The 26698-nt window shown below is 47.0% G+C and overlaps 1 protein-coding gene across 9 annotated transcripts in view; it reads left to right on the forward strand.

The window, feature by feature from the left end:
* The window catches only part of LOC139997945 (uncharacterized), a 281403-nt gene that overhangs the window by 246699 nt on the left and 8006 nt on the right, over positions 1-26698 (forward strand). For 8 of the 9 annotated variants that reach the window (XM_072022036.1, XM_072022035.1, XM_072022041.1 and 5 more), the window contains 4 exons: positions 21130-21195; positions 25245-25541; positions 25708-26081; positions 26351-26635. In XM_072022036.1, coding sequence (XP_071878137.1) covers positions 21130-21195; positions 25245-25541; positions 25708-26081; positions 26351-26635 — 1022 coding nt within the window. Of the gene's footprint in view, positions 1-2502; positions 2971-21129; positions 21196-25244; positions 25542-25707; positions 26082-26350; positions 26636-26698 lie in introns of all 9 variants that reach the window. The other variant, XM_072022044.1, reaches the window with a different exon arrangement.

Here is a 26698-nt window from a genome sequence, read left to right on the forward strand (position 1 = left end):
ACGAGATATTATCGAAAACTTTCGAAATTATTAACATACAAATGGCATAAAATATTCAAGGGCCTCGTGGGTGCACGCGACAACGAACTTCAAATCAACTGGCAATAATTCTAAATTCGTGATAACGTGACTCACAAAATTTGTCGAAACAGGTAGACGTAAAACGTCAACAGATCTTGCGAAAAGTTACGAAACCTTTGATGTAGGATTCGCATAAAGACGACGAACGATCGAACGTAAACGCGAAAATATGCGACTCTGGTGGGCGACGACGAAGCTCTCGGATAATTAAAAATGTACATAATAATCGGGGAGAGGGGAAGAAAATCGTGTGATTACGTGGGCGCTTATTTAGTGCGCGTGACCGCTCGTATCTCCGCGTGATCGCGCTCAGGCTTCAATAATTTCGGTGTTAATTAAACGTTGGTGCGTGGGTGCGCGGCGAACGCACGTCGAGAACGTTCCAGTGTGTTTTGTCAACTTTCACTGTCGCTTTCAGCCTTCTCGTGCGCGCCGCGTTTTAATACTCTCCCGATGATGGTTATTAAGCCCTGTCGACGAAAAGCAACGTCCGGTGGCGAAACTTTTGTCACGTCTTCGCCGTCGCCGCCACTACTGCCGCACGCATACTGCGATTGCGCGCCGCGTGGCGCATCGCTTTGCGGGCATCGATGTCTCCGGACACCGCGTCGGCTGTTAATCGACCAGGAAAGAGTGCATTAACTTTCCTTCTTTTTATTCGCAATTTACTTTTATAGTTGAAATTATGTTCGCATAGATGTCGTAGGGACATTGAATACGTTTCGAGAAATATAAGGTGTTAATTATGTGCGAGACTGATAAATCGATTCGTTGGTAATAGCGCGTAATGTCTTACACGAGCATCTACGAGGTAGGGACTGTTTACGTTTTCCATATAGGATAATTGATTGTCGTCGAGCTCTGACTATAAACGCGGTACTTCAAGGTGGCAAGTTCTAGTCGTATTTTATCTTAATGGTAATGTTTATCGTTCTCGTAAATTACCGATTTAATTATGCGATAGCTTCTTCGATATAGCGTTTTCAAAATTGATCCATTTTCGACCAAAATTTCGCGTAAACATGGTGAAATCAGTGATTCGCGAGGAAAGCACCGCGAGAATTTTCCATGCGAGCGCCGACATTTTTTACCTTGCTTTCACTCCCCATGATTTTTCTGAATAGGCAGCCGCCGGGCAAGCGTATCTCTCACGTTTTCGAAAGTTCCACGAAGCGCCTCCAACCAGCCGTTTCCCGGCCCGTCGATAATTCACCGTAATTTCGCGGTGTGCAGCGGCGAAACGCCGCCCACGCGTCCAACTGACCCGAGCCAGAAACCAGATGGAAAAAGAAAGATGAAAAAACGAGAAGACAAGCGAGCAAGAGCAGAGGCAAAAAAAAAAGAAAAAAGAAACGGAGCATCCTCGCGTCGCTGCCACCCTGAACTCTATTAATTTGAGACGATTAGGCCAGCTGATTCTTGCCCACCGCTAATTGCCCGCGCGCAGACCAAGGGCCAGAGATCGGGGATTAATTAAATTGAATTAAGCTTAATTAGCCGTGACCACTTGGACCGTGGTAGCGAGGTCGAGAATGCGAGCCAAGGACGCTTCACGGGATGGATGAGACGGAAAGATTTCGATGGACCGAAACGTTACACGCCTGTCTTTCCTAATCGTCTCACGGGTATTTCGCTCCTTCATTCTCCTCGTTTTTCTTTGCTCGTTCGTAGTTGACTGTGACAAGCCGCGTCAGGGTATGTCATCGACTGGGAAAACGATTTTTCAATCGTTTCTGTCCCCAGTCGATTAACTTTGATTCCGTAGCTGTCACATATCAAATTATAGGTAGTAATTTCTGTTTAATGGGCGGAGCCTACTCGATCCACCGCAATTTTATTGTTCGCGCGGTGAGCGAGCTTACGCGACGCGATTCGTCATCATCGCGTCGATTAGGCGTAGTTATTAGCGAACCGCTTAGTCGAGAGGATCGCGCGAAACGCGACAGTCGCGCGCGGATAACCAGAGATACAGAGGTGAAATCAATTCTCGTGTACGTGCGCGCAACGGGCGAAGAGAAAACGCGCGTGAAATTCAAACCGAACGCCACGTCGCGCTGCAATTAAGAGGAAGCCGAGAGAAAGTGTTATATCACAACGACCGATTGTTTAAATGTTGACGATTAATTAAGCGACCGGCGTTTAAAAATGTAACCGCGTGCATACGCACTTCGTAAAAGTATCGAGGAACAAGCATTCCAGTAGAGGCAACGACGAAGACGAAGAAAAGAGCAGATTACGGACCGCCGAGTACTGCGAACTTAAAATCCCCGAAGAAAATTATTTGCAAGTTTAATCCGTGTAGCATTTTTATACCGAGTGTTTAAGGATTTCGAAGTAACAGCAGTACTCGGACAAAAAGTGTCGATCGTCGACGAGACTCGTCTCGTCGGGGGAATCGATTTTCAAAGTCGATGCTTACAGGAACCGCCAACTGTTGGAGCGTCAAGTATAGTGACGAGAAGCCATGTGAATTTCCGTCAGCGACATCGTTACCAAGACAAAAGGATTCTATCTAGTCAGTGTCCGTGGATAATTAGATCAGCTGTGATAATATGTGAAACTTAGTGCTCGCCGAGTGTTGGAATTATTAATACGGATATCCGGTCTGTGACAGTGCTAAGTCGAAGGAAACACAAACCAACGATCGCGCCTCGATCACCAGAAGACTTGTCAGTGAAATTTCGAACGCATAGTAATACACAAACAAACACGCGCGCGCTCGCGCGCGCGTAGTATATATTCGTACGTATAGGACAGAAAGAAGAAAAAGTTTATTTATTAAAAAATATCCATCAATCATGGTTACCTTGGACACGGAGCAGAAGCTCGAGAGGCAACATTGCGTGCGTCGCATGTGTGCCATTTGCAGACGCATCAAGCGCGACAAAGGTAACGTTTCACTAGATTTTTTTCTTTAAAATAGAAAGAAAGAAATAGCTACTATATTTATTACGTTATTCTTATATGATCGTAAAAGTTTCCACTTTTAAAATCCAACGCGAGAACAGACGTCGAATCTTAACATTCCACGAGAAATTTCATACGGGGTAGCGAAAGAATTAAACTGTCGACTGACAGAACGTTTCGCACAACTCCCGCAACGAAGGAAACGCTCGCCACTTTTTTTCTACCCAACCGTTGTCTTTCCGCGTTGCAATCCCATCCACCTGTCGGTGGTTGCGATAATTGGTGGCGATAGATGCGTTCCTCGGAACGCGTTGCTCCACATGAGTCCCGGTACGTTCGCGGGAAACCGGGGAAAATCAGTACAACGTCCTGGCAGAAAAAACTACAATTCACGGAGAATAGAGAACGTCACGGAAATAAGTCATGAATTAGTAGTATAAACGTTCCGCTGCAGATTAACTCTGAGAAACTACTCATAAACGTTCTTAGATCATCGACGCGGAATTGTTATCTACGTATCTCTTCGTAATAACGTTACATACTATACAATTTAATGGTAACTTCTACCGTTCGTGGAACATTGAATTCGCTTCGCATAGATCTCCTCCGAGTGCCGCGTGCAATTTTGCTGCATCGCGTCAAAGTTCCTGGTTAAACCGGACAAGATGGTATCGAGCGCATGGTGACCGGTGTAATTACGAGATGCCAACGAACGCAGCCAAAGTGAGTTGGTAATGAAACGTCTCGAGACAGAGAAGTAACGCGGCTGTTTCAAACCGTAATTAGAGTATTTTCGTTCGAGAATGAGGAACGAGAAACAAAGAAGGATTTCGCGCGAAATCGAGCCTGTCGGATTACGCGCGTTTAAAGAGTTACGAATGTATTCCAGACCGATCCGAAACTGGTTCGCTCCGGCTCCTTGTGGCCGGGCGTCCTCGTTGTTTCATGCAAATCGCTCGTTAGTCGAAACACCTGAAATTCCTGTGTAGGATGCGTACATTGTCCCGAAGCGTGCCCCATGGATTATTCATTCTGCTCGCGTTCAGCCGTCATCTGCAAGTTCCTCGACGAAGAAAATCCGTGGAATAGGATCTGTTGTTGGTAATTAGGAATCCTCGCTCCACGATCCTCCTTCCAGTTTGTGGTTTCGATTCTTCTTCCGCGAGAATCTGACACGTTAGATCGAAGAGGAGGTTCGTTTGCAAACGCATCCTCGAAGAGGAGGGTGATTTCGCGACGTATCGCAAGCGATTATCTCGTTGGCGCAATTGAAAGATGGCGGCCCGACCTTCGACGTAAAATTAGACTCGTCCGTGCGTAAATCACCGAACACCTACGTGAATATTCAAATGTCGTGCTTTTATGCAGTTTCGGATCGATCGAGTATGATGCAATTTTGTTGCTCTCTGCATCTTCCACTCTGAATATTCGCTGATTCGATCGTCCCATACGACACAGTTAAGAGGCACTGGAGGACACGGACATCGTTTCGATCTAACGATTTTTAACCAGTTGTTCCTGAAATGTCATTGAGAAACACGACGTTCCGGTTTGTAAAAGGGTCATTCATTGTAGTACCTCGTGCGGGAATTATGAATAGTCGACGACTTGACGTGAATGACACGATTCCGAAGAAAACTGCGTCGCAATAGCCGGATCGGTAGCGCCGATTTCATCAACAAAGCGCATCGTAGGTTGTCACGGCCCACGCGTGCCCTTCGTTCATTCACTAGCGCTTCCTCGCGTCTATCGCAATTACGTTTGCAGTGAAACGAGTCGAAGAAGAGCACGAGCCACGTCTCTGGAGTGGGAGAACTCGACAGAAACGTCCAAACTCCAAACTAACGTGAAGCGTATCGGACGGCGACACGCGTCGCGTTGCTCGACCCTCGATCACGAAGCTACGCTTCGAACTTTGGAATAAATTAGAATACCAAAGACTAGAGGCGCGTTCCGCCGAGAAAGGGTGATTTCGCAATCGTATAACCCGGTGAATGGGTCGCGATTTCATTCATCCATCGCATCGGCTGGAAGCGTTAGGAGCACGCGAGCACCTCACCAGCAACCTTGCTCTATGCCTAGGCAGTTATGGCAGGCGTGACTAGGCCGGAGGTTCCGATTATGATAAAGCGCGTGGGCTCGCCCACGCTCGCCCTTCGCTCGTTCATTCATAAATTCAGCTCTCACCGCGTGCCGCGAGCGCGAGCGAACCAGAGAGAAAGTTGAACGGTAGAAAGAGAGAAGCCGAGTCGCCGTCTACACGACACGCGCGCGTCTTTCGTTGCCTCTCGCGTTCCACCTTCTTGCCTCGCGACGAAGCCGCTTGTCCGCGGATCGTCCGTTCCTTTTGACAACCTTCCCGATGTTTCTTTCCTCGACGACGTTATACCGTCGACCTTGTAACGTCGTGTCTGACTAGAAGGATGAGATTTTATAAGTTCGAATCGTACAAGTTGTCTCGTTCGATGTTCGAACTTATTTCTTAAGTGGACGGTTGCTGATCTCCGTATGGACGTGTCCATGTATCCAACGATAACAGGATCGAATATATTCGTATCCGTCGACGAAGAAGCTGCACGTCGGTAGCCGACGTTGATGAGAAAAACAAATGGAAAGTAATCGCTCGGACCTCACGCGGCGTGTTTGTACTAGCGACTCCTCTCTCGAACTACCCATCTCGCATCCCGCACAATGAAGACGCCATAATTATTACCATTATTATACTCATTCGACAGCGTGTCGGCACGTCGTTTCAACTTACCTCTCGTTCAAACATCAACGCCGCAGGAGAACGAGTACAAATAAACTTCAGGAAAAAGGGATACTTCCCTTGGAGGTGGAAGAGTCGTCACGTTCGTGAATCCTACCGTCGATCCGCTCGATTTCTCGGCTAATAAGAGATCATTATCTCAATGGTCGGCTAATAAACGTCAGCTGGGTGTCGCGTAGACCGCAACGCGTGATATAACGAGCTCGCGTCCCAGCATCACCGGTGTTACGCGGTCTTATCTCGCGAATTCCCTCGCGTAGTCGACAACCGCGTTCGAGTTGGCGCTCGCGTGTGCGCTGGTCTACACATCGACGAGGCCGCGGCGTGTGGTATCACCTCGAGAGCTCGCAAAGCCGCCGGCAGGTTTCCAAAGCGGTCTCGGAATCGGCGGATGATTATGCGGACCGGTCTATTTCTAGAAGCACCGAGTCGACGGACATACTAATTATTTTTTACCGGCTCGTTACCACTCGTCTTTGGCAACCGAGCAATGGCACCGGCCCCGACTCGCGAGGGAGAGAGGATAATAGAAGGGGTAAAGGACGTCGAGCGAGCGGCAAGGAACACCGGATTCGCGATATCCACCGCCAACCGGGTCTCCAACAAAAGAGAGAAACTAAGAGATTCGAGGGACATGGAGAACGTTCGCGATGGCTTTGTGTCGAAGTATAGCAATCGAGTTTCAAGCGAGAGCAACGTCGAGTTAAATACAAATAATCCAAGATCGCGTTCGGCAAAATTAGTAAAAATTATCAATTTGGAGAAAAACCGTGCGATCAGCCGTAAGATAATTATTCCCAACGTTCTATGATAACAACTGCGTCGTCCATTTCACCAGAAATGCAAGACGAAAGAAGCATCGACGTGAATTTGATATCAGAGCGAGAACGTAACGACTCCCATTCCCAAGACTGTTACGCGGACAGACCTCGCGTCCTTCGAGCCTGCTGAATCCGACAAACTCGCTAACACCGTTCCGTTTTTCACCATTTTCGCCGTTCACTCCCAAACCGTCTCAACCTTCCTACGATGTCCGATCAGTTGGAAAAGAGAGACGGCGGTGATGGAGAGACGCCCGTCACCGCGAACGGGAGTTCTCTACGAGAGAAACAGAGAGCCGGATCGCGCGAAAAACAGACGGGAAAGAAGCGAAGAAAATAAGCAACGGGGGGCGTCGAACAGCTGGGAGGGAGGGGGGAGAGAAAGAGAGAGGGCAGGGAGGAACAATTGACATTCTACGCGCACGTTCGATCGAGTCGACTCGCGACGACGGGGTCGAGGAGAAGAGGAAAAGGGTCCACGAAGAAGGGGTGCCTGTTGTGGATGGCTGTGGCTGACGGCGGTGGTGGTGACGGTGGTGAAGGGAGTGGGACCCAGAGGGGGGTAGATGCACGGTGGCATGCACCTGTGCATTGCCGCCATATACGACTCGAAGTTATGGCGTTTTTCTCAACGCTACCGGCGAGGATGTGTGCTCGTACGTATACGATCGTATCTTAACCGGCGAAACCAACTCCATTTCTGGACGGCCGGCCGCAAACTACGCCTGTAAGCTCGCGAGACTCCGGGCTACGCCGTGAGGTAAATTAATTGTCCGCGAAGGTGTGCTCGACGCGGTGGCACGATGGACGAGAGACGAGGTGCGGCCATCGGGGCGGAGACAGTCGAAACTGCCGGTCGAAGAAAAGACTAGAGAGAGAAAGAAAGAGAGAGAGAGAGAGAGTGAGTGGAAAAGAGACGGAGAGGGGCGAAGGAAAAAAAAAGGAAACGCGGGTAACGACGGAGTCTGCCTCCTTTATGTTTATTAGACACGCCAGCTTGCCCACGCGGCTCACTGCCAACGCCGTTTTTCTATCCCGGTCGCGCAACACTGACCGGCCGGGTGTCGTTTTCGTGCCGACGCCTTGCTTTTACATTGTCCCGATTCACCGTGGAAATCGGGTTCCTATCGTCTGTCGAACTTTGAACGTCATTGCAGAAATCGATTATCAATTTATACAATTACTTGATTTTTTCCGAGAAAAATTTCTCGAAGAGACGAAGATCGTTGTATCGACGGTTGTATCGTTGCAAAGATATACAAGGCGTTATATAGTCGAGTTGAACGTCGACTAGACGCTACGTTTACTACGACATTACGCGTAATACGCGAGCACCAGCGTTCAGTGAAAAAGACGACGAACGTCAAATTGAACACCGAACTATTCCGGAGAAAACTCCTGTCATTCGATAGAAATCGACGGTTCAGAATACCTAGTACCCCTTCGAAGGATATCGATTCATCGAATCCTTGAGATTTGTTCTCCACACCTATTTTATTCGAATAGAAAGTGACTTATCGCTACAGAGATCGAGAAAGAGAAGATAGAAAGAAAAATCCTATAAATCAGCGACTGCCTATAAAGCTCAAACTTGTTAAAACGATGTCGCGGTGGGGCTGGATGCCACGTGTCCGCGGCAAGGGAAGATCGGCCGTGTCAGCGACGACGCGGCGAACGCGCCTACCTGGCGTGTGCCTCTTCCCGATGCGGCGCGACCTGCGCGTTTGTGGGTGTAACCAGTTTCCGTGGGCTTAGCTGTCAAACCCACGTGGGCCGCCCACGCTGGCCAGATATATTACCGCGCTGCGAGAGAAAGAAGACGAGGAGATGCGAGGACGCGGGGCAGAGGGATCGTGGAACGGAGAGAAGGACGAGAGGGAGGGAACAGCCAACAGAGAAGAGGCGAGAGAAATCGTTTCTTCGCGTGTGTCGCAAGGGAAAACGGCTTGGACGCGATAAAGGTGCGTAATTAACGTCCAACTGTGGGATTTTGGCTTCGCGAAGTGATTGTGATGTTGCGTTGCACGCGGATTTCTGACGAAAAGCTAAGAGGAAAGGAGAAGGGAAAACGAAAGCCAAATAGAAATTACGCGATAACGGAAGAAGGCAATAAGTGGAAGAGGCGAAAAGTACGACGATTCATTGGAAAATACAATGTGCGTAAGTTGTGTATTCTTGGTGGAGACGCCGAAGAGGCTGACGAGAGTCAACAGAGATAACAAAAAGAAGAAAAAAACGAAATAAGAAGAGGAAAGAAAAACGATGCGGCGGGAACGTGAGGAGAGACGCTTCTGAAGCGAGAGACGCGGCTTGCGACACAGGAAACAGTTTCACCTGGAGGGATGGCAGCCAGCATCCACGTTGTTGCCGTACGAGCTACGGAGAGGAGGAGAAGAGAGCGAGGTTAAGTAGGCACGTGGGTGTACGGGATGCATACAAAGGCGCTTTTATGAAGCGTGTTTTCCTCAGCTTCGATGGAAGCCTTGCTGTACAATTAAAGGAACCACTCGACTGCGTTTCGCGTTACCGCAAGTTGCATAAACCGAAAAATTCTTTGGGTTTTTTCGCAATGATGATTCAGAGATGATACGGAAGGAGGAGAATCACGCGCAATGGCAATCGTCTTAATGCCAAAATCCCGATCGAAGTAAACAGCATCGTTCCCATTTTCACAGAGATGATTCACTCGTGTAGGGTGAAGGATAAAAACGTAAACTTGGTTTTCGTCGCCTCTGATCGCGCGTATATTTTAGCGTCCGTATTGTGTTTTCCCTATAATATACCTGTCGTTTTTACGGTGTTTTTCCAACTCGATGTTCGCTCTAAGAATAAAACGCCTCATTAAGCGGAGCGCGCGGTCGTGTTCGAGAATCAGACGCAACAGAGACACTCCAAACCTCGGGGGTTATTTTCGATGCCCGAACACGCTTGGAAAACATCGGCCATTCTGGAATATTCGTACTTTGTTCGCTATACACGAATGACAGTTGCTGGCATTGACGCCACGCGTCAATGGAATCTTTCGTTCCCCGGGTGGAAACTGCAAACTACCTAGGTGGAACGCAACGATTTAACGGTTACGAAAAAGCAGCAGGCGGAAGAAGTCTTGCGGTATTCGAGAAAGATAATCGGCTAATTACCAAAGTGAAAACGTCTGGCTGGCTCGCAAGCCAGCATTTGTTCGCGTCCCGCGTAACATATAGCTACATGAGACGCTTTCCGTCGATTCGTTTCGCGTGACTCGTCGATTAATATGCGTTCAGGCCAACTTTCGCCCGTGAACAGCCCCGTATGCATGAACACACGAACACGTCGGCACGTTAATGGCAGGTGCGTGCTGCGTAAAAACGTTGATTTACCGGCACGATAGTAAACTAACGACAATACGTTTGAAACAATGCCAATGAGCCGAACACCGGCGTCGACCGGTTTACACATGTAGTAATTACCATAACACAGGTAACCAGAGTTTGCTCTGTCTACCAGAGATTATTCGGACTCGCTTAGACGATCCTCCACGAACATCCCACGAAGCGGATCGTTATTTCGATTTAATGGAGCATTAAGATCGGTCGTTCATAAACCATTGGTTGCGAGCGTCGAACGAATTCTTCGTGGCTGACGATGTTAGCAATTTGGTTGACATCGCGATAGAATTAGAACGTGTTTATCGTCCCATTTTTCACATCGACGAGCGGAAAAGAATTCGAGGAACCAGATACACGGACGTTGAACCGTAGCTTTCCGCAACGAGTATCTAATAAAAGACAGCGACAGCTTGCGAGGAAATTACGTTTTAACCTGGTTCGACCGAAATTTTACGTTACAACGTCGCTCACGCGCGACGCATTAAACTCTCGGAAAGCAGTGGCTACAAAGCGACCAATTACCGGCGATCATTTGTAAACGGACGCATAAACGTCAGCCGGCCATCGTCTGCGTGCGTGCGTACTTCTGGAAAAAGCGCGGCGTCTTAATCCGTTGTTCCACCATGGGGCAATTAAGGGTGTCGGATCAAGAGCACCCAATGATCCCACCAGTGGTGTGCCATTTTCAAGAATCCATGCTCGTCGTACGAGTCATCGCCGCGGCGTCTGCCGCTCGTAAATTCTCCCCGAAATTCTGAAATATCACGATCCCTCGGTATATCCTTTCTTTTTCTTCGTTCGCTCTCCGTTTTTTCTTTCTCCGATGCATCGACTTTCTCTGTCTCTCTACTCCAGAACCTTTTTCCTTGGTTGCACGCACTCTCGCGCAGCCTCCTCCAGTATTTTTAATCCCTCGCCTCGGTTTCTTTCCGCTCCTCCGACGACCCACAGGACGTTGCACCACACGCGTACGTGCACGCACGTATGTATATCGAACGCGACGCATGCCGAACGCGGCTGCACGCCACCACGCGAGACAGAGTAACACACGAGTTCGTGTGTCCGATGGCTGATCCTCGGCTGTGCCTATCCTCTTCCCACTGGAAACGAGGTTAACAACACCGAAATCTATTTATTTACCGGGATAAATCACCGGGAGCTTTACGAGTGAGCGTATATTACGCAAATCGTAGCGTTATATCAATCGGCGGGTGTCCTCCTCCTCCTCTCCCTTTGCCCCGTTCCTGCCACGTACCTATTGCCAGACTACTCGTTGCTTTCCACTCGACCGCTGTCGTTGCCACTTCTTCTTCTTCGTCGTCGTCGTCTTCTTCTTCTTCTTCTTCTTCTTCTTCTTCTTACGCTTCGTTCCTGCTTCTTTCGCGCACGGTTTCGACCAGTGCGTTTTTTGCTTCTTTTCTTCGCAGGAAGTCGAGATGTTTTGCGATCGTCCAACTTCACGCCTCCTTCCCTGCCTCCCTCCTTCCCTATTTCTTTCGAAGAGACACACGCGTCCGCGACGTGCAATGCCACGTTTAATTAACCCTTCATCGTTGTGACAATTTCGTTTAGGATGACGCATTTATGACACGAGAATTGATACTTCTCCGACAGACACTCGTTCGACGAAATCTTGTTTTTCCTAGTCCAGCGCGGTAAGAGTGACTCGGTTTTTGCGTGGGTTGCTCGTAACATTCGTAACCAGCGAACAGAGAACCAACGAGTCTCGCAATATTCCAAGTTGCAGGCCGTTTCCTAGGTTAAAGAGAGATGCTTCCAACGAAAAGGCTCGATTAACGTGTATCTACCGAAACGAAGGAAACAGAGTTGTGTAACATTCAACGTTATAAAACGCAGAGAAATATTTACATATCTCTGTGTGTTTTTTCAATAATTCGCGGTACATGCACATATGCTAACGAAGTTTTTCGATTAAAATTTACAGACCCGAGTAATGCAACTTAAGACCTGAATCGCTATAAACTCGGTTTGTCAAGTTCTACGTACTGAAAAACTGGGAGGAAGGTATATATACATATAATCGCCAAATCTACCCTCCAGAAGGGAATCACCAGAGTCGAAGCATTTCCTCGGGCCGTTCGCGTAAGGCATAAACGCTTCCCATTTAGCTCACGGGCCCGGGCCACCAGGGTGGAACGCGACGACAAAAAAACCATGGATGGTGAAACGGTATGAGAGTTTCCCTGGTGCACCGGGGAAAGAAACGCGAAGGAATTCGCCAAGCTGGCGAGACCAGGCAGAAGGAGAAGCGTTACGAAAGACAAGTGCGTACATCGATTAGAAGGCGTATCCAGTAGGCGGAGCGTGCTAACGCCGTGTTAAAGCTCGCGTACCGCTAATGTACACAAGGTTATATCGTTGTGTGCAGCTCGCCTATAAAAGCGATTCACGCTCTCGCGATCGTGCACACAGCTATCTCGCGAGGAATTGGCGACGATCGATAATTGCGCGATTCACTTTGCTTATCAGAGTGGTCGTGATAAATCTATGATTACGATGAACGTTTGTCCTAAATTATGAATGCACGTGTTTCGGTCTTCGGATGTTTTATTCGTCGGAACGCACATCCCCTGTAACCGTAGCCTTATGTCGACGAATGACGATAAGATTGATCGCCACTGTGCGATCGCGTTATCGCACGTAGAAAGAGTCGTGCGTTGCTGTAAAACACGCGTCGAGGAACGTTTATCCCTGAAGAATTTGATCGGTGACTGGGTGTCCTCGCGAGGACTCGTTTCAGATAAGAAGATTCCCCTCTGAAAGATGATTTACGGTCGCTATAGCTTGTTTTTAACCTGGAAATGTATTTTCTCGAGAATTACCGCGAATTACGGTTTCGCCGTATGGTTTGCGATTGTTTGCTATTGTTTCTTTCAGAGTTGTAGTAGAGTCATGGTTATTGAGGATTCGCAGGAAGAACGATCTATTATAGGAGAAGTACGGGGAAGTCGAGCAACTCGGTGTCTTCGAAGCATCATCAATTCTCGTGCCATCGATTCAGATAGCCGACGGTGAAACGGTTGAGCATAACCGGCCGCAGTACCGTGTTATTTATTATCGTTCGTAAGGGAGACGTCTCTTCCTTGATACCGTTCAACGGATGAAGGTTGTACGCGATAGTGAAATGAAAAGCGGTGAATAAACGCTGAGACGTTTCAGAATATCGAGACGTGTCTGCGATGGTTTCCTGGAGTTTGGTTTACAACGTGAGGATAAATTATCGATATATCGAAGATACCAGGGCTGCCTTTCGAATTTAACTGAATTTTCGACTCGAATTTTTTATTGCGCACAGAAACCAACAACTCGGTTGATGTTTGACGCAAGCACGTGCGCGCGTTCTCCAGCCAGCTGTGCGTCCAACCGGCCGCAGACAATGGCGGGAAATGCGTCGCTGAAAAATTCAGCCGGCCACCGATAAATTCGCGACGCGTCGCCTCGAATTTTAATTAGTCTACTCGTGACGCTAAACCGTTCTCGATACGACGATTCGTGGAACTTTCTCCAAACGAAGTATTTATCGTTTTATCAGGCAGCATATTTTTTGCAATTTCGAAACACGTGAAAGTATTCGAAATCACCGTGTACAACGACGTTCGTTACGTCGTGCGTTGATACTTGCCTTGTACGTTGGCTTGTACCTTTGATACTTTACGGTGGCGTAGCCGGTTGCTGTTGGCTCGATTAATCGTGGCTTAGAAAAACAAGGGATATGCGTAATTGGCTTCAAAAGCGTTCACCTGTTCCGATGCGCGTGCGCGAGATACCATTCGACGAGGCGATTATTTTCTAAACAAACGTTTCTGTTTTTATTCTCGTCCCTCGTTGCCGCGTAAATCATATTCCGTCCGTAGGTTAGAGGAAAGCAGACTCGAGCAGTCAATTTCTTCGGAGCCGTCTCATTTTTTCTCGCTACGCTTGTGACTTCATCGAGAAACTTCCTCGAGCGTGTACGCGCGTGCTTGAAAATTATTTCTTATTTCTCTCTTTGCTTTTTTTAGATCTTAAAGTTATTCGATTATAGCCATCCTTCTTTTTACGCCGCTGCTGGTTGTCTAAGAAAACAGGGCGTTCGTTACCGGCGGCGAATAAATCAAAACGCGCTCGAACGATTCTCGTGCATTCTCCCGAAGAATTATTTTTGTTTTGCGACGCATCGAGATATGGCCGATTTAACGAATGGCTTAGGAGGAAACAAGGCTTTTAAAAAAGCATCTAGTCAAATTCATTCCGACGCTCTTTGGATTTTGAAATAGATTGTTTTCGCGTGGTTTATTCGCGACTTGTAGTTTGAGAAAAAAGATCCACTTCGCCATTGAGACGACCGTGAGACAAAACACTCAGAGCTTTGTCGTTCGAACGATTAATTGATCGCTTTATGGTCCTTTGGCAAACTCTGGACGTTTGTTTTTTTCTTCTTTATATTTCGAAAATAGATGGAACGGGACGAATAACGTTGAAATTTTTATTTTGGAAAAGGACCAGTTTAAGAAGAAAGACGTTAAGAGATATAATTGTTTAAGATCTGATCGATGAATAGCGCGTAGAAGATTGGGACATTTCCTGTTTCGAATAATCTCTGGAGACGAAACTAAGTCGGCTCTCTAAATCGTCTTCTGTCGGGGCGCACTGGTAAACGAGCATGGTCTATTTTACGGCTAGGAATAGTCGAAACGCGACAACGAGTGAAGACAGATGAGGAAGAACTGTGAAATGCGAAAGGACGAGAAACGGTGGATAGAAGAAACTATGTCGAGAGAAGGGACAAGAGTTCTGTGCCGTGATCTCCGGGCCTAGTGGCTTTATTTATACCCAAAGCTGCCGTATTATTGGATCACCCCCGCGATTCTGGCCAACTTATGCGTATCTTATGCCGCTCACGTGCTCCTCTTTTCGAATCCTCGATGGCCGCCCGACTTCCGTCATGCTGTCTCGAGACGCGTGACCTCTTTCGATAAGTCGCATAATAATTTCCAATTTTACTATTCTCCCGTGTAACTCTTCTGATTGAAAAGTCAAGTTTTAAAATAAAAAATTTCACATCACTAAATCCGTCTGTTGTCTCGTTCGCCTTTTCTTCAACGATTTTCTTCTTCGCGCCGACCTCTTAATGACTTCGACGTAAACGCAAATAGCACGTTACGAAATCGTGATTAATGCGCATCTTTTAAATTATACACCAGGGAATAATTCGCCGTGTGACCAACGACCATCGAATAAATCTGTAAGCAACGCGCTACAATGTGGCCCAAGAGCCTTTAAAATCCGTCACTTGTCACACAAGCGATTTATCGAACCACTAAATCTGCTGCTGCGCGCCAGCTTTTCCAACGCGCAAAGTATTTTTTCCCTACGAGTTCCTGCGAGTGTTCGCGTTCCTCCTCCATCAGGGCTGGCCCCTCCGATGACCCGTAAAACTGTCGCTGGTCATGCAGTCAATTCCCTTTTCACGATTCCGGCGTGAAGCCGCGAGAAGCGTGGCGGCAATTTGTAAGATTAATCGTTGGAGGACTACCGGCGAAAATCGGGGTCAAAGTGGCGCAAAACCACGATATTTATGGGATCGTCGGGAGAAATCTCGCCTCTTCTGGAACTCCTTAACACTTTAACGCCGTGCTTAGGATTCCTGTCGGTTTGATTTATCTCGTGCTGTATCCCGTCGTAAAACGAGCATACGATGGAAGATCGTAAACCTGGCGACAACGCAGTCTTCAGAAATTACACCTCTGAATGGTTTCAAAAAGTGAGTCGTTCTTCCGGTACACAAATGAAATCCGATGATCCGCCTTACAATTTATAACGTATCTACTTACGACAACACTTTAGTTTCTATAAGCTTTTAGAAGCTTTCAAGATGATTTATCGCATTCGGTCCATAGGATATTAAAAAAAATTTGATACTCGAGGAAACTATATCCTCGAACGATATCTTCGTTCGAGGTAGTAAAAGGTTATCTGTTACAGATCGACGAAAAAATAGCTAGAAAATACGATACTCGGCGAGGATTGACGAACAAGTATCGAGGAATCAAGTTGTAAATATAAAAGCTCATTTGCCAGTAATCTTTCAAACGTATTGCACTCGGGCAAGGTGGACCCGAGGCGATCGAAAGGCGCCCCTTTCACGAATGAACGTACGAGCCTCGTGGGCATTGAATTTCAACGGGTGCAATACAGTTTATGCGACAGCACGAATTAATTCCCCTGGCAGAAGGTTTAATTCCGATCGACAGCTGTGTCAGCGATCTGCCGGCTCTCTCGCGCGTAATTACTCTTAACCACTCTAATTTACGTCTGGTAATGACGCGGTTAATGATCGTAATCTTTCTCCCTCGTTCGAGGCGACTTATTTGGACGTACCGCTTGAGGCTGCAACAACTTTCATGGACGTTGTTGCAGTTTTCAATTTCAAAAACACCACCATTCTCACTCGAGATTAACCAATCGCATCGCGATGATTGATATCGCCAAATAGCAAAAGAAGAATTTGCCAGTTAGGCAAATCCAATTCCCATACGTTTTGAAATTGACGTATATTCATCATTTTGCTGCCCGTTGTTTATTTTAGCAGGGTGACTGAGATTTCTTTACGTTACTTCGCGAATGAACAATATTTAAACCAAAACTTAAGAAAAGCAAGTTTAAACTAAAACTAAACTTAGTGTAGATCATTTCAAGTAGAATATTCTAATCGAAGCGAGCAAACTTAAACGATGAGAATATTTCGCTTGTACAGTTGTAACAGTTACAATTTTCTCTTCCCTTTCTTTTTTCCTACCATCTCTCTCCTTTTTATTCTAGGATTCTAGTCATCGATGTAAAAATGAATACCAGTAGTGTCCACCGGAACGATCACCTCCGTCGTAGGGGAGGTGCGCGGTGGCGTAAGGCGTAAGCAACGCGATCGGTAGATTCACTTGGCAGGAATGCAGCAAGCGAATTTGCATTCTATGCATTGCGTAAATGCTTATAGAGTGTAGCTCCCGTAACTTGCAGCTACCTCAAACCCCCTTAAACCGTGCAATTAACACGACGAACCAACGCCGCGACCCCAAGCATCCCTGCAATTCTTGGCACGAAATTCTGGAGAAATGAGCGACTCCCTTTGTTTCCCGACGCGCATTTACAACAAAACGATAATTAAAAGCCGATAGATTAAACCAAAAGCATTGAGCGAAACGTATGTACAGAATGCTTAAGATGAAAAATGAACCGTTGTGTCACAAGTAGACGCTAGAAGTGTAAGTATAAGTGTCTCCATTGCTGTTAACGTATTATAATCACGTGTCAAGTGTTTGTTTCATAATAGAAAAAATGATTTATGCGATGATTAAATCGTACAATATGTTAACTCGAGATACCACACGAATTATATTGGCATTCAGCCAAAACATCGACGGACATTTTGCGAGAAATTTTTCTTCCGGGAAGTGGCGCGTGAAGAAGGGTGCCAATGCTCGATGACGTTTAGTACCGTTGTTCGTGGCGATTCTTCGTCGCGAGGAACAACGATGAAATCTCCGAGAAATGCGAAACATCGCTGGAATCCGCGTGCCACCCTGACAGCCGAAGCCACGAGCCGCTGAGTCGCGAGCTGTCGGTCCACCGGGTACATGGGACAACTATGCACGTGCATCGCGACACCGAGGGAGAGCTGTCCCGTTCCGTTTCGTTCAGGGTATCGTTCGCCAGCCTGTCCACCTCCGCCTCGTCCATCCGCTCGTTAACGTCCATCTTCGCGGTGGAGCCGCATACGCACCGCGTTCTGACTTCCGATGACCTCCCGCGATATTTCATCGACTATACCTCGAGGGCGTGGTTTCTCGAGAACACAAAATCGATTATCCCGTTTCACGATATTTCCTTCCTGATATTTATATTTCTACTCGTAATTTTGCTTCGTCGCTCGAACTTTAAATTCACCGCTAAATAATTGGAGAATCGTCGAAAGGAAGAGGTTGCTTAGACTCACTTCGTGATAATGTTGGACAAGTTCGTTTATTTCGAAGCTCCGCGTGCCTTCGACGGGTCGTAACTCTTACCTTTGTTACGATTCTCGACGGCGGCGCGCGACTTAATTAAGAGGAGCAAACACAAATATGCGGCTCTGGCTTTCTCATCGAGCACCTACCGGGCGAAGATGAAACGCGATACCGAATTAGAAACAACTGTGCCCATATAACGATACAAGAAACGTTGGCTCAGTATTTGGCGCTGTGTATTTTGGCACTTGCATCTAGTAGCCGTTTTGGTCGTTACCATTTGTCTTCTGTGGACCATGATACCTTCAGGACCGTCCCAGTTCCCCGTTTTCTGTATATCTTTTTCCATTTCGTTGATCCATCGCCTATCCACTCGATTATTTATAGCGACCCTCGTTCAATTTTACGCAAACAATTACGACATACAAACGATTTTATAGCATCTATACACAGTTAAATACTGGTCGATCTTTTAGATTAAAATCAAACACGATAGAACGTTTTCTTGATACAATTTAGAATACATCAAAAATGTTTCGCAATTCAATGCACGTAGCTTACGGGAGAAATTAAAATTCGTATGTCTCCAGCATCACGTGACATGGAATTCCAAGCACCGAGATAATTTTTTGGCCGAATTTCCTAGTCGAAAGGCAGACGTCGAAGAATGCGTTGGCGCGCGCGTAGAATGACCGATCCGCGAATTTCTCGGCCACCAGGAGAAATATGCAATCGCGCGCATAGTTACGCGCGTTCCACGCGTGATTGTCAGGATCGATAGCGAGGATACGATCGGGAATGTTCATTAGGCGATAGGATTATCGCAAATTTTTTTCTGACCAACATCTTACGCCTTAATTGCTATCCTTCCGCGACCATAAATTTCAGCGTACGGACATGGAGGCCGTTGTTGATCGGTTAATAAGTGAGAACTTGTTCGCTTAAGGATTCACGCGTAGCGAGATAAACGTAAGAAGTCATTACGTAAAGCTAATGATGATTTTGTAATGGGACTACCAAAACCAGTCGGTCTTCATCCTTAACGTTTCATCCATCACAATATTCCATTCACGCGTACAGATCGTGCGACCGGATCTGTAATAACGTTATCGAGAAAAATTCCGCGCTATTTTTTCCTAAACCATCCACCGGTGTCTTTGATAATTTTTCGATCGTTACCATGCACATTTCATTTCGTTCGCGCTCCATTTTAGTTCAACCAAAATGATATTGAAATGAAAGGATTCATCCAACAAGAAGTCCTCGCTCTTCGAACAGAAACTGCTGAAAGGTACCTAATAGCTTGAGCGCAGCGTTGAAACGCGGCATGGGCAAGGAGTGGACATTATAAACGGTCGATTATTCGCAGTCGGATACGTCGAAGTCAGATATTCGCGGTGGATCGACGAAAAAACTGACCGCGAAGGATCCCCCTGGTGCGGCTATGTCTCGCGACCAATAAACCGAATGGGGTAGACATTTTTCTCCGGGATACAGACTGCTTTGAATTCAGATTGCGCGGTCATGCGGCCCGCGGTTTTGTTCCTCTTACGCCGGCAATTTATGCAATCTGACCCGCGCGTCCTCCGCGTATTTATAACCAGGGGCCCTTTGTGTGTTAATTTGTAGCCGGGCCCGCGATCCACGCCACGCTCGCTCGTTCTCTTCGTGCTCCTCGTCGACCTTTGATCTGCGAACCCAAGCGGCGAGCGACCGCCGGCTCCGGATTCCCGAATCACGATCCACCGTGATCACCCCTTAATTAGCCGACCGCCAAATCGCCGCCGAATCGCAGCCGGACGCTGAACCCATTCGAAACTCGTGTACGTCCCATGGATGACGTCGCGATCGCTGATCTGTTCTCGTGACACGTGACTTAGTAATAACTGACGCGAATGGATTTGTTTTTCGTCGAAAATTGTTACATACGAATATTTGGATGCTGGAAACTGCTTGTTTCCTTAGGTGGAAAAGAGGTGAGGGATACTCTATGTTTAGAACGTGAATTAGTCTCTGCAGGATTATTGGTTAAAGCAAGATATACAAGTAGTTATTCACCTATATTTAAGCGAAGCAAGAACCGTAAAACGAAGTGACTACATGGGATGTTTACGTTAGGGCGATAAGGAAAACCATTGATTCGGTTAGATGTATACTTGTGTCGTAGCCAAATAAACTTCACGAAAGATTCAGCCCAAAACCTCTCGACTTTACGATCGCCATTATGCCTTTTAACTTATCACGCTCAACATCCCATTCTATACGAAAGACTGACACTTGACTTGCCCGTAGCATTCGAGAATCGCCAGTTTCCAGCGAACTTTCCATGTAGCCGTACTTGAAACACAGGTAGCTGCCGGCATGAAAAACGCCACTGCGCCGACAATACGGTACGCAAATCCCGTTACGCCTGGTATCCGGCTGGCGTGTCCGGGCCAGGAGCCATGTATCTCGAATATTCGTGTATCGAGCAGGATGATAACAAAATGAAAGTTCGAGTAATTTATGTAAGCACGCGTGGCGTGGCGCTCTTTAATTATCGAGCCCAAAATTAGCGTCGCGCGGAAGCACGTGAAAAATACACGCGTGCGGTGGTCCAATTAACCACTGGAAAGAAGAGATCCCTCTTTTCCATCTCTCCCCTGTGCTCACTTCTTTTCCTTTTCTTTTTTTTTTTTTTTTTTCCTCCGACCCCACCGAGTCACGCCATATGGAACAGCTTAAACGGCATGCGGAAAGAAAATATTGGCTACCGAGAAATGGCCACGCGGCCATCACCGATCGACTTTGATCATACGATTTTTATAGAACGAGCTGTTGCTTGCCAGTGAAATTCCGCGGCTGTTCCACGGAAATCCTCGCGATCTGAGGTAATCCCGATTTGTTTCCGTAAGAGTGCAACGATTCGATAAGATTAAAATGTGCTTGTGTTTTCGAGATGCTGCGAGATAAAGTACTACTCGAATAACTCGTTGAAATTGATATAAGCGTTTATGTTGTGACGAAGATTAGTTATTCGTAAGATGGAACGGGTTAATCGGATGTAGGAATCGATAGTTGAATGGTCGAGATAAACATCGAATTAAGGGAATCGAGCGAACGTACAAGATCGTGGAACAGATAACGTCGTGGAGAGAAGAAACGAATTGTTGAAAGACGCGTTATTTTCTCTGTTACAGCGCTGAAGGTGAAGCTTACGCTGAGGCGACCCATCAATCAGCTGGTTGCGCAAGGCATCATGCCATGTAAGTAACTCCACCGTAATAAAAATTTTCGCCGACTTTTTGTCGAATCCACGAGGACTCGGCCTTACACGAAATTTACAAGTTTCCCATCGAATTGAATTTTACGAATAATTTCCAACGTCCGTAATTGAAAATTTGTACGGCGATGTTTTTCTGCTCTTCGAATAAAGCAACGAGGCCATAAAGATTTCAAGACCGTAGACGAGTGTTCTCGTCGAATGGCTCTCAAAGCAAAATCAATTAGGAGTTTAGAGAGCACGATAAAACTGGACAAAAACAGTAAAGTCAGAGAGTTCGTTGCCGATGGTATTTAGTGGCCAGTAAAAGCGAAGGAAAACGATTCCGTCCGGTCGAACAAATTTATTTGCCCGACTCGAGAGGGGGCTTCGAATTAGATTTAACAAGTTCGTCAACGTGTCGCGTTTTTTCCCGCGATAACGGCCGATTAATCCACTTACAACTTAATTACCACGCGATTGCCCGTGATGGTTCGGCCAACCGCGTAAAAGGAAGTAACTGGGGCACCAACGACTTCCTAAAGTACCTTAAATTGACGTGCTCACATACAGTGATCAATTGCGCGCTAATATCGCGTGTGATCTTTCCTTTGGTTAGCTAGTAGTTGCCCCCTTCTTTCAAACTCTCGTTCTCTACGAGATAATTATTACCAGTTCCAAATTCAAAACAAAAAGTTGAAAATTATTGGCATTAGATAATTCAAAGCAAATTCACGATTGAAATTGTTTTATTGTTTATCCACGATCGCGTTATATCCTACCATTATCACATCGAATAATCTACTTTATCAATTGCACGATACAGTTCGAGTATTCGATAATGTATAATCTAACGACAAAGCGAGCCTATAATCGCAAAGTAATCTAATAATCCGACAATCTAGTGGAATGTGTACATCGACGGAATTTAGCGACTACAGCCTAGATAATCCGACGAGGCAGTACGGCGCTTCGTATATTAAATTTACGTATAATTTGCTCGCACAAACCAAACTACCACTACACAGCAAACTTCATGCAGCGAAATACAGTCTGTTTATCGCAGACTGGTAGAAATACGACGTTCGATACCCTCCGTTCCGTCTGGCGTTCGCGCGAACCATCGTGTGCAATTTCGTTTCACGGGATGTACTCATTTACAGCTTGCAAGAGTCGAAGATATCGCGCATGGCAACGGGATAATGGTTTTTTCGGAGAAACGACTTGCAATTACGTTGTAGATCCGCTTACGTGACACGATTAATCTCACGTTGCAAAAGCAGCTAATTTTACCGGATAAAGGATTCTAATTTTAACACGCGAGAAAGAATGCTCGAATCAGTTTAGATGAATCAAAGTTTCACGATCAACGAAGTAGGCTATCAAATCATTCATAGATTTCCTTACTTCGACTTCAATGGCGTTGCAAAAATATTTACACTGCACCAGCACCTACATTTACAATTCAGAAGAAGTATCTTTACATCCGAGTGAAACACGCACGAACGTCGAACAATGACGGACTGAACGGTCCATGCAGCTGCTCGTATCATCGTGTATTCACACGGAAGCGGTTGCATAATCGGCGAAATTTTCCGGACGCGTTCGCTTATTATATTATACAATGCGCCCACGCGCGATCCTCGCCAATGAACCAGCCGCTAAGAAACAACACAAAGCTGCGACTCGCTGCGAGAATCACGGAATCTAAATCGAGCGTTTCGCAAGCCACGCACTCGAGATCGTGGAAATGGCAGCGAATAATTTCCTGTATTCTCGTCGGCCGACGTAAACCGCAAAAATTGAATTCTACCCCGGCGAATCAAGACATTTAATAGATCGTACTAACAACGTTCTTGAGACTATCGTGGCAGCGCGATTAGGACTGATTGCGATTGCGAGTCGCAATTATTTCGATCGCGAGTCGTAAATCCAAAATCTCGATTGCCCATTCCCCTCGTAACAACGACTGGCGCCTGTTGCGTGCAATCGTAAATGATTTAGAGTTGCCGATTGCCTTTGCGCTTCTCATCGTCTGCGTGATGAGACTCTGTCGATGCACGCGAACTATTTGAACGAAACGATGATTCTAGTAAAATACGATTTTTCTTTGCGTTGCGTTAGACGTCGAATAGCTAACTTTGAATTACAATCTATAAAGTTCTATAAAGAAGGATCTTTGATATTGAAAGGAACTTACGAAAGTGCAACTTTCCTCGATACAAAAAAGAAATAGAAGAAGGACGTGACGCGTTGCACAGTGTGTGCGCGCTTTCACCCAAACGAAGCGATTACATTTGCATGAAAATTGAGACACTTTCGAGGCCATTCACGAATCTCAACGTAATTGCGCTTGGATTTCGCGTAAATATCAGTGGGCCGGTCGCGAACACGAGAAACTCGAATATGAGGACGCGTCTTAGGCTCACGAATCTCGCGTTCGATACGAATGTAATAAAGTTGCGCGACGACGAGAATTTATCGTATAAAATTAAATTCTCGACGTAGGTATCGTTTATTTTTATGGCCGTTCCCTCGACAAAGTAAAATCTCGAGTCCCATGCACGTCCATCGGCTCGTAATTTACTCGCATCTCGATAGAAACTAGACAATTAGGTCACAGCTGGCTTGCGCGAATATATACGCGTGTATAGCCGATAGTACACCCGCGGCGGGTTTCGCTAACAAACACGCGTGGGTGAGACAAAAGCCGCGAGCCATTGCTCGGGGATGTTGGAAAGGCCTAATTGATTCGACTCGTTCGGTTAATTTTAGCATTTCCTACGCAGTCTCGGCTACGTTCGCCGCTCCCTGTCTTTGCACGCGCTTTCAGATTCGCGGCTCGCCAATTTTCCCGCAGCTAACGAGCTTCTCTTGTGCGTTGCGCGGCCAATTCGTACACATAGCTAGAGCAACGATCGAACAAACGATCTAGGCGCCATTGAGTAGCCACGATTTTCACAGATGATTTACGAACGCTATAAAATCTTGCGTCCATCGATGGACAAACGTAACGAATAATTCGTGAAATTATCGCCAACGAAATTATAAACACAGTAGAAAATGAGGTAAGCCGGAATTTATCGGGCACGAACAAACCCGTTGGTAAGACAGTGGAGCAACGTGTTTCCATATTTTCATTGCCACATCGACGCACCGTAGGTGGCATGTACCTTTTATTCCACGTAATGATGCTACAGTCGTATGCGCGTCGCTCGTCCGGAAATAGTGGAGCGATGCTCACGTAGAGTGTAGAGAAAACGGTCCGAGGATCATTTATCCGGGAACTTAATGGCGTGCAGGAATGCGACGAGACGTTTGACGTTGACACCAAAATGGCGCCACGAGGCCAGTCCTTTGAGGGCCATCGTGCCGGAAATTGATGCTTGCAGCATGCGTCGGAGGACACCCTAAAAGCTTCGAAAGTGCTTTTTCATTCGGCCGGTTCTTTTATTAGATCGCGCCCTTCGTTGCGGAGCACGGCTTCGCTTCTTTCACTCCTCTCCGCTATCGACGCGCTCGAAGAAAACTCGATGAAAGTATAGTCGCATTCCACCGAGCGTGATTTAAATGTCTCCAGCGGAAGATAAAATCTTCCGAGCGTATGTCGCGGCCGAGATTTTAGTTCTACCACGAGGGAATGACAGTCGAGTTTTTTAACCAGCTGGAAATACTGACTTCCTCCGTGAGGCAAGGTTACTTGTCTAAAATTACTCTTCGATCGAAACGCTGCTTCCGATAAAACGTAGTTCGTTGTTTAAAATACTCAAACGATAGAATGGTAAACAAATACGTGGAGAACGCGAGATTTCTAAATATGTATTTTCATCCGAGGAACATTGATTTCGGCGTCGAAACGCGCACTATTTTCAACGCGTCGGAAACGGTACCTGCGAAGATAAACTCTCGAGATCGCGTACCTTTATCGAGATCCTCATACCGGCACGTCTAGGATATATTTAGTCGGTGTTATCGTCGAACAAATTCGACACGCGTGGTAAACTCCGAATAGATTTCTCGAAAACTAACGATTATCGATCGGTATTCGCACAGCTCTGAAGACACCACCGGCGTTTCACGAACAACGGAAGCAATTGGAACGGGCGAAAACCGGTGACCTGCTGAAGGCGAAGATCCAGCAGAGACCAGGTCGGGAGGAGCTGGTTAGACAGCATATCCTCGAAGATGTGGGTCACGTGGATCCGAGCCTGGCCGAAAGGCAACGGATGCTGAAGAAGGCCAGGTTAGCCGACCAGCTGAACGACCAACTCAGTCATCGACCTGGACCGCTTGAGCTCATCCAGAAGAACATTCTCCACACGGAGGAACCTATTGAGAGGGCGGTTAAAGGTGAGCGCATGCATCAACTCGATCTGTCTTCCGCGATCTTGATCGATAACTTTCGGACGTTTGTAAAAAGAGCATCGTTAACGCGTCTTTTGTGTCACGTAAACGCAGCTTGTTTCCTTATATTTTGCTTAAACTTATCCCTTTGCTTGTTATCGTTTTCCACCAGAGGGTCACATTTCCTTCAAGGCCACCTGCGAAGGCCAAGTAACCAAGCCTCAGCATCCAGACCATTACATCACCTTCGAGGATGACTCTCAGAGTTCGGAAGGTGCACCGTCGCCCCAGCTGGAATCTCGGTCGGACGTTCTGGAAACAGCGGCTGCCTCGGCTGGTATAGTGACCGTTTCCCTTAGTATCCCAACGACTGGCGGTGCCGTGGTGGTCTCGTCCACGTCGCCGGTGTTTCAACAAGCGTCGAACGAGTCGACGATACAAACGTTCGCAGAGCTGTGCAATACGGTGGTGGGTTCGCAGCAGCAACAGCAGCAGCAGCAATCCCAGCAGCAGGCGCAGCACAATCAACAGCATGCTTCTACGCAGGTGAGCGGCTCGAGAATCGCGTAAATCCCGGTCCCCGACGGAAGGTTGATTTATCGGTCGATGTAGATGGACGATAACGGCGTCCCGAAAGAAAGACATTTCGAGACAATAAGCGGGGAACGTCGATAGCGATGGAAAAAGCATCGAAACACACCGCAAAAATAGATTTACGTCGGACGTTAAGAGCTGCTCATAAATTGGCAGCGTACCGATGTAAGCTGATTAATCGAGGATTCCACAGTGAAAAAAGCAACGATCTCTGTTAACAGGCGAGTCAGACAAACGGTCCATCGACGACCCTCCTTCCACTGGCGCCGGCGCCGAGTCCGATGTCCTTGGGCTCGACCACGTCCAGCCTGAGTCCCCTTTCCAATATCTCGATAGCGTCGCCACCGGCACCACCGCCGGCCGCCATCACCCCCAGGCCGCAACCAAGCCCCATAGCCGCTTCCACGTGTCAGAGGAGCGACGCGCCCGGCAAGGATAAGAACAGGAAGAAGTCGAAGACCAAAAGCCAACCGAAGACTCGTACCATCAAGTTCCATGAGTACAAAGTAAGTCGCTTTGATTACTTCTATTGTCTCTTTGAATGCCCCTATGTTGTCTTTTACTCGCGG

The sequence above is a fragment of the Bombus fervidus genome, chromosome 2 (genome assembly GCF_041682495.2).
Source record: "Bombus fervidus isolate BK054 chromosome 2, iyBomFerv1, whole genome shotgun sequence".
NCBI classification, from domain to species: domain Eukaryota; kingdom Metazoa; phylum Arthropoda; class Insecta; order Hymenoptera; family Apidae; genus Bombus; species Bombus fervidus.